The sequence below is a fragment of the Gigantopelta aegis genome, unplaced genomic scaffold (genome assembly GCF_016097555.1).
Source record: "Gigantopelta aegis isolate Gae_Host unplaced genomic scaffold, Gae_host_genome ctg2253_pilon_pilon:::debris, whole genome shotgun sequence".
Lineage (NCBI taxonomy): Eukaryota > Metazoa > Mollusca > Gastropoda > Neomphalida > Peltospiridae > Gigantopelta > Gigantopelta aegis.
Genome location: NW_024532882.1, coordinates 5027 through 18136, shown reverse-complemented (window position 1 = coordinate 18136; position 13110 = coordinate 5027). Strand labels below are relative to the sequence as shown.

General features: G+C 37.4%; 1 protein-coding gene across 1 annotated transcript in view; it reads left to right on the top strand.

The window, feature by feature from the left end:
* The window catches only part of LOC121391378, a gene marked incomplete at both ends in the record, with an annotated part of 71025 nt that extends 59242 nt beyond the window's left edge, over positions 1-11783 (top strand). The window contains 5 exons of the mRNA XM_041523032.1: positions 2996-3197; positions 3592-3765; positions 4180-4311; positions 8389-8531; positions 11676-11783. Coding sequence (XP_041378966.1) covers positions 2996-3197; positions 3592-3765; positions 4180-4311; positions 8389-8531; positions 11676-11783 — 759 coding nt within the window. The remainder of the gene's footprint in view (positions 1-2995; positions 3198-3591; positions 3766-4179; positions 4312-8388; positions 8532-11675) is intronic.
* Positions 11784-13110: the final 1327 nt, after the last annotated feature.

Here is a 13110-nt window from a genome sequence, read left to right as displayed (position 1 = left end):
ATGTAACCCCCATTATTTGAGATAGTATAGGCTATCAAAGGTGAATAATACCTCCCCCTACTTAAATAACATTCAGAACAATATTATAAAATTGTTGAAAACCAAATATATATACTATACCGTTTATCTTACGAGTTGTTCTAAAATGTATGTAATTATAGGCTTGGGCAAATACGTTTTTTACATTAGATAACAATGGTCACTGAACATGAATACGGTAGAAAAACAAACTTTATTTAACTTTAATTAATTTATTCAAAATGGCATCCAATATTAATCTCATTTCGTGTATTTTACAGCTTTTAGATCCTATACTGTATATATCAATATATGGGTTTTTTGGGTCGGAGAACACGGAAATGGAACTTTCAGATAGCATAGTCTTCATATAGAGCTTTCCTCTGCCGTTTTACACTAAATATATAAATGATATCACTTTTTATATCATAATATATGCAATATATCAGAAAAAGACATTGGATGTGAAGCTAAAAAGATTGCATTGATTGGATAAAGATACAGGTTTACCCACCAAGTCTGTTAACACAGCAGTAGAAAAGAACTCATTATCATTGTTTGAAACATTTCAGAACATGGCGGAAAAGTATTGGGGGAAAGTCCAAGATCGTAGTCTTTGGAAAGTTACAAAATGCAAATTCAGTGACTAATCGCTAACTCATACAACATATGAACAAAGAGTTATGATGAAGTAAGGATGACATTCCGTTCCTTTAACCGACATACGAAAGAAAGTATTATAAATAGAAGATTAGAAGCAGCAAGAAATGGGCAAAGTAATAAGCTAAATATATTCTGTCATATAGAGACACAATATTAAGATTTACTAAGAACCTATTCAGTGAATTCATGAGGTACGGACCAAGGGCTCAGACCCAATATTTGTGGTCCATAAATCTTGTTTTGCCCTTCTGCATATATATATATGTAATAATCCATGATTTGCTTTGTTTATAATGTGACATAAAATAACGATTTGTAAAACCGTCGACTGTGCAGTAAAGCACACTCATTTTGTGGGATTTTCTTTCATTCATTGAAACTCAGCTATTATGATTGCCTGTGGATCTAATTAAAATTGTTCTTAATAGTGAAGTGGTTGTCCTAAAACCGAATTATGAGAATTAATACTAATAAATATGTATTTTAACCTCTGGACCATTTCATATAAGGGTCTCATTTTCTGGAACATTACGCTTATAGCTTACAACTTTAAAACTAAAACAACGATTTCATACTTGAACAATTAATATGGCCTTTGGTCTTTACAATCGTCAGACATTTTAAAATTATAACGTTCAAACAGGCATGTTGTGGGAACAAACTTTGATGGCTACTTAGCAATTTATAGTCCAGTGTTTATACAATTAAGGTTCAAGCTTACTGTCCTTTGGCACATACCTCTGCTATATATTATGGTCTGTCTTTCGAGGAGCGTTGGTTATATATTAGTAGTTAGTGAGAGGGAAGTTGGTGTAGTGGATTGGTGTAGTGGCCTTACACGTACCCATTGAATTGTTAAAATTGGTGTGGGTGGGAGCCTGTACCGGCAGGCGAATCTACCAGTCTTCACGTCTGATGTCTTATCACTAAACAGCCAAGACTGGTGTAAGTCTGTGCTACCTGTTCCTTAATTAGGCTATTAGTATTATAATTATTACGCAGTGGAGATTAGCAACAGTCTCGACTGACAAACACTTTTGGGATCATGAGTGTCTACCACTAAAAGAAATCCCAATGCCTGTCACGTGAATGACTGAAGTGTTTGGGACATTAAATTTTTTTTCCAGGAAATAAAGTATTATATGAAATGTGGTTTCATTAAAACTAAAATTACCAATTTACAAAATATAGCTTACCAGATTCTGTAGCTGTTCCAATGACTAGAGCTGAACGGTGTTAACACTTCATGTTCGGTATCAGTATTTTTGGAGTAATTCACCTCGGCATCAGTGCAGTATTCAGCACTGACAAAAGCCCTTTTAATATCGAGCATATTTTAAAGGTATACACGATTCAAAGGCATGCTTGCATAATGTTCATATTATTTTGTAATCCAATATCACAACGTCGTTCATGAAAAAATTTGACATGTTGGATTTTCTGTGCTTTTGGAAAGTTTGAGTTAGAGTAATGTCGAATATAACTTTCAGGTGGTAATCCATACTATTTGGGTGGTTTGAATACCAGAGTATGTTTATTTTAATTCTGAATGACAAAACCGTAATACATGATCAAGGCCATATATCTGCACAATGCAGAGTCAAATGGGAATTTAACGAAATAGAGGATGATTCCATGAATCTCTATCCAGTGCCTCGTATACAGGAAGACTGCCACTCTCAGACTAGTTTACTAAATCACAACTAGAACCGGACGGAGTTCATTAGAATAAGTACTGTTGTGTTGACATGCTCTTAGGAATCTCTGTCATAACAGTGATGATATCAGGTGTTCCGCGAAAGATGAGCACATCCTCCCCACCTGTGTCACCTTAAGTCTGTCACTTGATCTAAAACGACAAAAAACATTATACATTTTTCAACAAAGAGATAAAAAGGTATGCACCGGTACAAATTCGAAATGTGGAATATAGCATCAGCCATCATTCTGGTCAGTGATGCATCGTATTTAGTAGATATAGCCTCCAAATTTCTACCATAAAACTGTTTGAATGCCCATTGGAATCCCTGGTTATTGTAACCTTGATTAAACAACTTCTGTGCCAGAATGATATTGCGTTGTTTGAATAAGTTAGGACATATACTGGTCTGTATTATATTAATTAGTCTTAGAACCAGAGGACTCATTAGGTGGAATTTCACTATATATATAACCAAAAATTAATTATTACTATACCATTATCATTTAAGGAGTTAAACACTTCTGTAAGTTTAAGTCAGTAGTGTATCGGCTATTCTTGTCACTGTTGTTTATGTAAAATATGTATCATATTACTAGATATATATCGTTGTAGGTTGATAATGATACACACTGCAGCGATATTCCACAGACCATAATCAACAAGACGAGAAGTGTTCTGAATAATCGTAGTGTTGAGTTCAGCCATACATTGACAGATCTCCTTCCTTTCATGCTATACACGACGGGGGTGTTTGCCATCAATGAACAAGAATACGGACCATATGTAAAGTTAGAGAACATGACTGAAACAAAAGGTACGTTTCGTTTGAAATTTTTAAATTTAGTAAAATGCCAAAAGGTATGCAACAAGAAATGATGTATTTGGTAACTGAAGTATTTTGGAATCTTTTAAGTTACACCCAGGATTAATTTTAAAGTATTTAAAGCATTTATATTTGTAAACAAAATTTAAAAATATACTTACCTTCATATTATATTGTATTATACATTTCCCCACACCTCCTTACACTGTGGTTTTACATAATTATATAACTAATATTTTCATATACTTATCTTTTATGACATGCAATAGCCGATGTGTCTGTTTGTGCTGGAATATTGTTAACCATTCATTCGCCCATTCATTGTTGGTTTACTTTTGAGTTTCCTTCAATGATTTAAAAGTGACTTAAACACGTCTTATTCCAGCTGCTGCAAAACCAACCGGTTTCTCTAGTTCAACGGTAACACATTCATCAATAGCATTGATCTGGATACCAGAATCACCTCGGCCAGGATTAACAAACTACACACTGACAGTTTTTGAGAAATCAGAAAACGATTCAAGTTCCAACATCCAAATACAACACATAGAGATACCAGGTAACCAGTGTTGGTGTATCAGCCCTGTAAACCAGTCTTGCAGAAAAGGTGATGTCACAATCCACGCCATGGTAATATCTGAGAGGATGTCAAGCTTAAACGATTACAACGTTTTACTGGGGTGGACATGGTGCATATAGCCATAATGGCATAGGTTCAACTCTTTTCACTGCCATGCTGTGTTCTTATGTTGTGACATGAGCATGTTGTGTATCAATGTATTTTGTCAGTTACAGTTATTGGTCAAATTATAATATCATATCATAAATATATAAATTAATGTCATAACAATGTATACATTAATTTTGGATTACATTAGAGAACAAATTTATGAATCGTGGCATTTTCTCCTGCTTGAATATATATTTACAGTGGTTAGTGTGTATATAGTCAGAGTATGAGTGTTTCGTTTAGGCTGGAGTAGAACCACTTACAATGTCGCCAATCTGTCCAGCTACTGGGATTACAAGTTCACCTTAGTGGCGATGACCTCTGCTGGGACGTCTGCAAATGCAACTACATCATACATCAAGACAAGTGAATCCGGTAATTATCACAAATAAAATATGTTATTTTCAGGAATGCTACTTCAGTTTCTGGTGAAACAACAGCTTACTGTAGAGTGGTGAATACTCAAAAAAACATATACACAGCAATTAAAATATTTGACTAAATTGTTTACAGATGTTTTAGAACATTTACCTGGTGCAACATTCCTTGCATATCATCACTATTATGACAATGATTCATTAATGCATGTTATTACAGATGTACTTTTTCTAATTAACTTTGTTCTGTTCTAGTTTTGATTTAGTAGTCTGCATCTCTGTAAAATGCAGAGTAGAGTTCAATGGGCATTTGGCAAAGTAGTGGTTGATTCCACAATTCTCTATCTAGTGTCTCGTCTATGAGAGGACAGCCACTCTATAGAGTTCTTTTACTGGAGATTTTATTATTTTTACACCACCATAAAGAGGATTGCCACTCCCAGAATAGGTTTGCTGAATCAAAAGTAACACAGGACAGAGCTCATTGGAATAAGTACAGCTGTGATGACATTCACTCATGAATTGTATCAAAACATCAGGTGTTGGCGAAAGTTAAGCATGTCCTGCCCCACCGGTGGCACTGTCATGAGTACTGCCACCACAGCTGTCAAGTCCATCACTTCATCTAAAACTGGTGGCACTGTCATGAGTACTGCCACCACAGCTGTCAAGTCCGTCACTTCATCTAAAACTGGTGGCACTGTCATGAGTACTGCCACCACAGCTGTCAAGTCCGTCACTTCATCTAAAACTGGTGGCACTGTCATGAGTACTGCCACCACAGCTGTCAAGTCCGTCACTTCATCTAAAACTGGTGGCACTGTCATGAGTACTGCCACCACAGCTGTCAAGTCCGTCACTTCATCTAAAACTGGTGGCACTGTCATGAGTACTGCCACCACAGCTGTCAAGTCCGTCACTTCATCTAAAACTGGTGGCACTGTCATGAGTACTGCCACCACAGCTGTCAAGTCCGTCACCTCATCTAAAACTGGTGGCACTGTCATGAGTACTGCCACCACAGCTGTCAAGTCCGTCACTTCATCTAAAACTGGTGGCACTGTCATGAGTACTGCCACCACAGCTGTCAAGTCCGTCACCTCATCTAAAACTGGTGGCACTGTCATGAGTACTGCCACCACAGCTGTCAAGTCCGTCACTTCATCTAAAACTGGTGGCACTGTCATGAGTACTGCCACCACAGCTGTCAAGTCCGTCACTTCATCTAAAACTGGTGGCACTGTCATGAGTACTGCCACCACAGCTGTCAAGTCCGTCACCTCATCTAAAACTGGTGGCACTGTCATGAGTACTGCCACCACAGCTGTCAAGTCCGTCACTTCATCTAAAACTGGTGGCACTGTCATGAGTACTGCCACCACAGCTGTCAAGTCCGTCACCTCATCTAAAACTGGTGGCACTGTCATGAGTACTGCCACCACAGCTGTCAAGTCCGTCACTTCATCTAAAACTGGTGGCACTGTCATGAGTACTGCCACCACAGCTGTCAAGTCCGTCACCTCATCTAAAACTGGTGGCACTGTCATGAGTACTGCCACCACAGCTGTCAAGTCCGTCACTTCATCTAAAACTGGTGGCACTGTCATGAGTACTGCCACCACAGCTGTCAAGTCCGTCACCTCATCTAAAACTGGTGGCACTGTCATGAGTACTGCCACCACAGCTGTCAAGTCCGTCACTTCATCTAAAACTGGTGGCACTGTCATGAGTACTGCCACCACAGCTGTCAAGTCCGTCACCTCATCTAAAACTGGTGGCACTGTCATGAGTACTGCCACCACAGCTGTCAAGTCCGTCACTTCATCTAAAACTGGTGGCACTGTCATGAGTACTGCCACCACAGCTGTCAAGTCCGTCACTTCATCTAAAACTGGTGGCACTGTCATGAGTACTGCCACCACAGCTGTCAAGTCCGTCACCTCATCTAAAACTGGTGGCACTGTCATGAGTACTGCCACCACAGCTGTCAAGTCCGTCACTTCATCTAAAACTGGTGGCACTGTCATGAGTACTGCCACCACAGCTGTCAAGTCCGTCACCTCATCTAAAACTGGTGGCACTGTCATGAGTACTGCCACCACAGCTGTCAAGTCCGTCACTTCATCTAAAACTGGTGGCACTGTCATGAGTACTGCCACCACAGCTGTCAAGTCCGTCACCTCATCTAAAACTGGTGGCACTGTCATGAGTACTGCCACCACAGCTGTCAAGTCCGTCACTTCATCTAAAACTGGTGGCACTGTCATGAGTACTGCCACCACAGCTGTCAAGTCCGTCACTTCATCTAAAACTGGTGGCACTGTCATGAGTACTGCCACCACAGCTGTCAAGTCCGTCATTTCATCTAAAACAATGAAAAAATAAATGTGCAACAGTTTCACCAAAAGAGATGAAACGGTTTGCACAAGCTCAAACTATGGAATAGCATAAACTATCATTTTGATCAGTGATGCATCGTATTTAGTACATAAAGCCTCAGTATACTTTAGTCTAGATTCACTCTTGATCTTTACGAATTATCCATTTCCATGGAAGATAGTTATATATTTAAATTTTCATTCACCATTATTTGTAATAAAATCCCCATGGATTAAATAATGGAATCTTTTCTTAAATTTGTCATCGGAGATTGTGGTGTATAATGTTTAAAACTCATGTTTTAATGTTAGTGAACATTGATTTGGATTGAGAGTGAATGGTTTCAAGATAATCTTTGGAATTCTTGAGAATTCACATGTGATTAATACCACTTGCCTCGAAGACTTTTTGACTATACCTAGAAAGGTCATCCTTGATAGTGATCATAATAATGCTGAACCCCACGATATGCCTCTCCTTGTATGGATTGTTATAAGTAATTTGAATTGAATAGCAGATGTATAGAACCTTATTTACACTGGAGTCAGTTATGGTTAACTGAGCCATACATGTACATTTACTGATGTTTACTGATATTTACTTATATGTGGTTGGGTTTTATTGACATTCAGTTTCTCAAAACCTAGCTACTGCAATGTTCTCATCAATGTGTGTATTTAGCAATACATATTATTTACATCAGTGGTTCATATATTTTACATTATAATTATGTTCGTTAAAAGCTAAGAGTACAAACACATGGGCATGGATATGAACATGACAGTCTACATCTGAACACAGACTCAGTCTGAACGACAAAAACGCAAGAGAGAGGAGGGGGGGGGGAGAGGGCCAGGCAGGCAGGCAGGCAGGCGGAGAGAGAGACGGAGAGAGACAGACAGACAGACAGAGAGAGAGAGACTTAGAGAGAGACACACACACAGAGATAGAGAGGGGGGGGGGGGTGCTAATAATAAATAATTCTTGAAGTGAAGAGGTGCTTTCTTAATGGATAAAAAAAAGAAAACACGGTCGGTGGTAGAAGTTGGTGAACCAACTGATCATTGTTTTAGCATTTACAGTAGATACTGAATAACTTTCCAATTTTACAAGGGCGTAGGCTGGGGTGGTTCGGGGGTTGGGACAACACCCCCCACCCACCCCCCCCCAGTATTGTATTTGTGATACTTTTTCGGCTAATCATCTGTATTTTTATGAATCTTGGTCTGTATTTATGACAATTGTATTGTACAGTATATTAATTTTCTCATTTTGGTACGTTTATAAATGTTTGTGGTATAAGTACATATACAAACTGAAGCAGTACAATGTATGCCAGGGGCCGCAGTATAGGGGTAGCCATGTGGGCCATCCCTCACCTACTCCCGTTTGCCTGTTATTTTGCCGAGAAGACTGAAAATGCTGTATTTTGAATACTTGAAAAATCATAATTTTCTCGGTGAAGTATGCCATCCCAAACCCTCCAAAACACGTTATCGCCCTTTTGGGCCCTCATATTCGCATCCTGTGCCATCGCATTGGTAGGGACACCAGCACCCCACCCCCACCCCCCCCCACCCCACCCCACACACACATACATACACACTTCAAAATACACTGCAAGCCCTGTATGCTGTGTAGTGTATTGTGATATATCTATGTACTTCAAAATAATGTATTTTATATCACATTTTAGCACCCATTGCAGCAAAAGAGTTCAACGTTAACACAATTGCAGATAACTACACAGCCTTAAGTGTAAGCTATCAGTGTCCGAAGCAGAAAGGTGGAAGAAATGGAGTAATACGGTCTTCTAACTTAACGTTCCAGTCATTTCAGGTATGATTGTTGTTTTTTGAAGTAATTTCTGCCATTTTGTTTTTGCATAAAGTATCCAGTTATCTATCCTACATGGCCAGTACTTGTAAACTTTTACATTTACATTTTTAATGTTGCAGCAAGCTTCTAAGTGTATATTGTTGTCACGTGCTAGTACCCAAAAGAAACAAAACACATCTCATGAGATATTTCCTTTATTTACATTCGTAAATTTCTCAATTGATATACATACATTGTATACCACACCCATGGCACAACATATGTTGATATTAACACATACACCTAAATAGAAGATATTATATGACAGATGATGTTTACGAATAAGTGCCTAAATTATCATATTTCCCGAGCAAGTCACGAGAGTCGTAAACATCATTTGTCATTGGCATGAATGTAATATTCTGTTCATTATCATATAATAATTCTGCTAAATTAGTAAATATACAATCCAGTTAATGTTTACAAACTACCAACATTACTTTGCTTGAGAAGTACATGTAATTTGTATTCATTGAAGACGTCTTTATGATATAATATCAAGCTTAATACAACTGCTTTTTGGTAAACTTTATACTTCTCTATAATTTCATTCAGCCTTTACTCAATATTTAAATTACGTATTGATGGAAATGAGTCAAACATAAATGCCATCATTTTGTATAGCCTCAGTCTCTGTGGAATGTTATATCAGACTATCAGAAAGATGTGCACTTTTATTACGACCAATCATTAAACGACAAAGCTAAGAAGTCATAAAATTATGTTATGACATTCGAGGAAAATCGTATAATAAATATGAACCCCGTTATGCCTTCCTCATAGGTAATAAATGTTTCTCATAGGTAATAAATAATTTAGGCATTCGTTTAGTAAACATCGTCTGTCATGGACACTATCTTTGATTTCCATAGCTTTTAAATTTTCACTGTTCATCAGCACATTTCACTAGCATCAATCTGAACAATAGAGTGACTGTTCTGATCACGTGCCAAATTTGGTGCCAAATAAGTGGGGGCTTTTCAGTCGGAGATTGCCGAATGCATAAAAAATTTAAATGTTTTCATTGCTGAAATAAAATATAACTTTTATTGTGTGTATTAAACATACAAATGGATACAGGTATGGGACAAGATAGAGGCTGTTAAAAATACTATTAAATTATGTTACGGTAACTGTCGTAAATGTTTCATCAGTTGCTTTTTCATACACAATGCAGCTTGTTTCCTTTGATGTCCAGTGTGCAGACTGACCATTGTGGGGGTTTTTTGTGTGGAAAAAAGTGTGCATTTGGAAATAGAGGAGATAGGTGCTGGAAAATAAAGGAGGGCGCAGAACGTGAAAGGAGGGCGGCAAAATGCAATAGCAGGGCGGGCCGCCCCGCTTAAATGGAGCAGCGAGAACACTGAATCACAATCATAATCACTGTCAATATCATTTGTATCATCATCATTATCATCATCAGTAATCATCATCTTCATTCTTCAGTGATCACCACATATTTTATAAGCTGAAAATTCAGAAGCGATAAACACAAAAGTGCTAATTGAGAAAATCAAAATCGTGCCTACAATTAACCAGCACTATCTTATTTTCTCACATATCTCACCTATAGCTTTCCAACAAGAAATTCGATGAAGGTAATTTATATCAGTGAACGTTTGATGATTAAAGATGTGAAACAAAGTGGCTGCCACAACTATAGTGAAACAAATAAAGTATCTGTTAACTAGATATAATAAAATATTATTAATGTATCTATACATGGGCTCTCAACCACATGGGCTCTCAACCACCAATGAATTCAATTCAGTCTTAGTCAGACTGATGATATATAAAGAATAACTGGTTACCATGTTAAATTGGTTGACCTCTGCGGATACACAAAAAGATAAATGAATCTGTTTATTTCACAACTGTAACATTTTACAGAGTACTAGTAGGTCCCGTAACCTTGTTACCAATTATAATATATACTTGCCATAACCAAAATATATCTTATTTAAATAATGTATATTAATAAGAATATCTTTTTAATATTAAAGTTATTTATTATTATTATTATATTTTAACATCACACCATTTGTTTATGATTGTAAAATCAAAGATAAATTTTTACTTTGGTAATGAAAGAAAGAAATGTTTTATTTAACGACGCACTCAACACATTTTATTTACGGTTACATGGCGTCAGACATATGGTTAAGGACCACACAGATTTTGAGAGGAAACCCGCTGTCGCCACTACATGGGCTACTCTTTCCGATTAGCAGCAAGGGATCTTTTATTTGCACTTCCCACAGGCAGGATAGCACAAACCATGGCCTTTGTTGAACCAGTTATGGATCACTGGTCGGTGCAAGTGGTTTACACCTACCCATTGAGCCTTGCGGAGCACTCACTCAGGGTTTGGAGTCGGTATCTGGATTAAAAATCCCATGCCTCGACTGGGATCCGAACCCAGTACCTACCAGCCTGTAGACCGACGGCCTACCACGACGCCACCGAGGCCGGTCTTTGGTAATGATTACTGGGCTAAATTTAGATCTGCCCCCCCCCCCCCCCCAAAAAAAAAGGAAACAAAGATAAAAGCAGCTACATGTATATTTTCGGTTAAGAGGCGGAAACTATGTAGACATTCATCATATCGTATCCATACATATAGTGATTTCAGGATTATATATGACATGTTAATTTACTCATTAATGATACACCTACATGTATGTAAAATAACGATTATAAATCTACCACTAGCGTAACTCATTAACATGTCTCTGCAAATCCGTTGTCCAAAAGAAGCTATGACGGAGTTACCAAGCCATGCAGTAATGAATCACCGCCAGGTGCTGCTTCTGCAGGAGAGCTGGTCTTGCCTTCTATATAGTGTTCCCATTTCGTCTGTAGGAGGACTGCCTCTTGTATATCGTGCACAGTAAAAGCTCAACAAACACGTTTTACAGATTATGTAAAAGGGCATGTATGAATGTACAAACGAACGTGTGTATAGAAAAATATTTCAACGTAGGTTTTTTTTTTTGGTGTGTCACTTTTAACGTATGTAATTTTATCACATTGTGTGTTTGCATATTCAATGCATTTTAAGGTTTTCAGTTATGTATTTTGTAATTTTGTTTCTTTTTTCCTCAGGCAAACGTTGATGCACCTATTAATGGTAACAAGATGATTGAACCCAGTGGTAATTGTAAATTTAAGACAACTGTAACCATTACTCCAGAAGTCAACTACACGTTCTCCGTAAGTATCGGAAATGTAAAACAATATTTTAAATAACCTGCCAAATACAGCAGTAATATCAGTGGTTCCTGGTGGCCACCATCACAATATAATGATATGCACAAGTAGGACAAAGTGAGATATTGCAACCTCTATTAACGCGTCTCATGTCGACTGATTCTCTCTATTGGTTTGGGAGTTGAGTTAGTAAATATAAAAAGGCATCAGCCTACAGATATTAGCATTAGCCAGAGATTCTTTCCTTAATTTTTTACCATATATAAAACATACTTTTTATCAGCTGTATTTTTCATTTTGCAACTAAAACAAAAAAGTTGTGAAATTAACTCCCAAAAATTTGTTCAATACAAACTCACTCGGAATATACCTCGGCTGAAGTGTAAGAATCAAATTGCCGAATTGTTTCAAACGGGTCAATATCCTAAGTCCTTGGGTAATGTCACACAATACGATAAGAACGCTGACATCATAGTAATTGTGTTCGTTTATAAACAAAGAAAATATTTTCAGATCGCAGTGTTAATAGTGAATCTATTTTTTGTCTCATAAATTAACAAAAATACCCGATATTGAAAACCTCACTGGAAATACCTGTTGGATACAGATAATAAAGTACGGGTACAAGTCAAGAGTTCAAGCAAATAATAAACATGGATGACTTTTTTAGAAGATATGTGTGCATAAGATATGTGGATGCAGTAAAATAAACATTACCAGCTAAAATTTACTAGCCCACCAGAATTTTTACAAGTCCGCGAGCCTATAGAACAATACACTGTGTTCACTTCAGGTGATATATATATAGAATACTATACGAGTTTTCGCTAGATATAATTTTTACGAAACGAGTGAACTTCCCAAACGTATCTGACCGAATGATATCTAGCGAAAACGAGTGTGGTATTTTATTTATTACCCTCCTTTAAATCACACGCAAAGTATGAAAAATAAATAAATTAATCAATCAATTTTGTAGCCTATTTCAAGACCGGATGTTGATTTGCATAACTAGCCGGTGCACGACTACGTACCGCCGCATTGAGAAATAGTTCGTTGTACTTCCGCTACTTCTCAGTGATGTTTTCAGGGGAGTGGTGTAGACGTACTTCCCCATAAATTTCCATCGGGTTTAATTTTTTTAATTTAAAGAAAGCTGTAAGGTACATGCATCAATATATGTTTATTTTCATATTGGGTGAAAAATGGGTAAAACTAATGCATAATTCCATATTTTAACAAAACGCCCCCCAAGAAACAAATGTTCCCGTTACCCCACTGGCACTAGTTATGCTAATAATGATGAATTCACAAATCACAACTGACAATA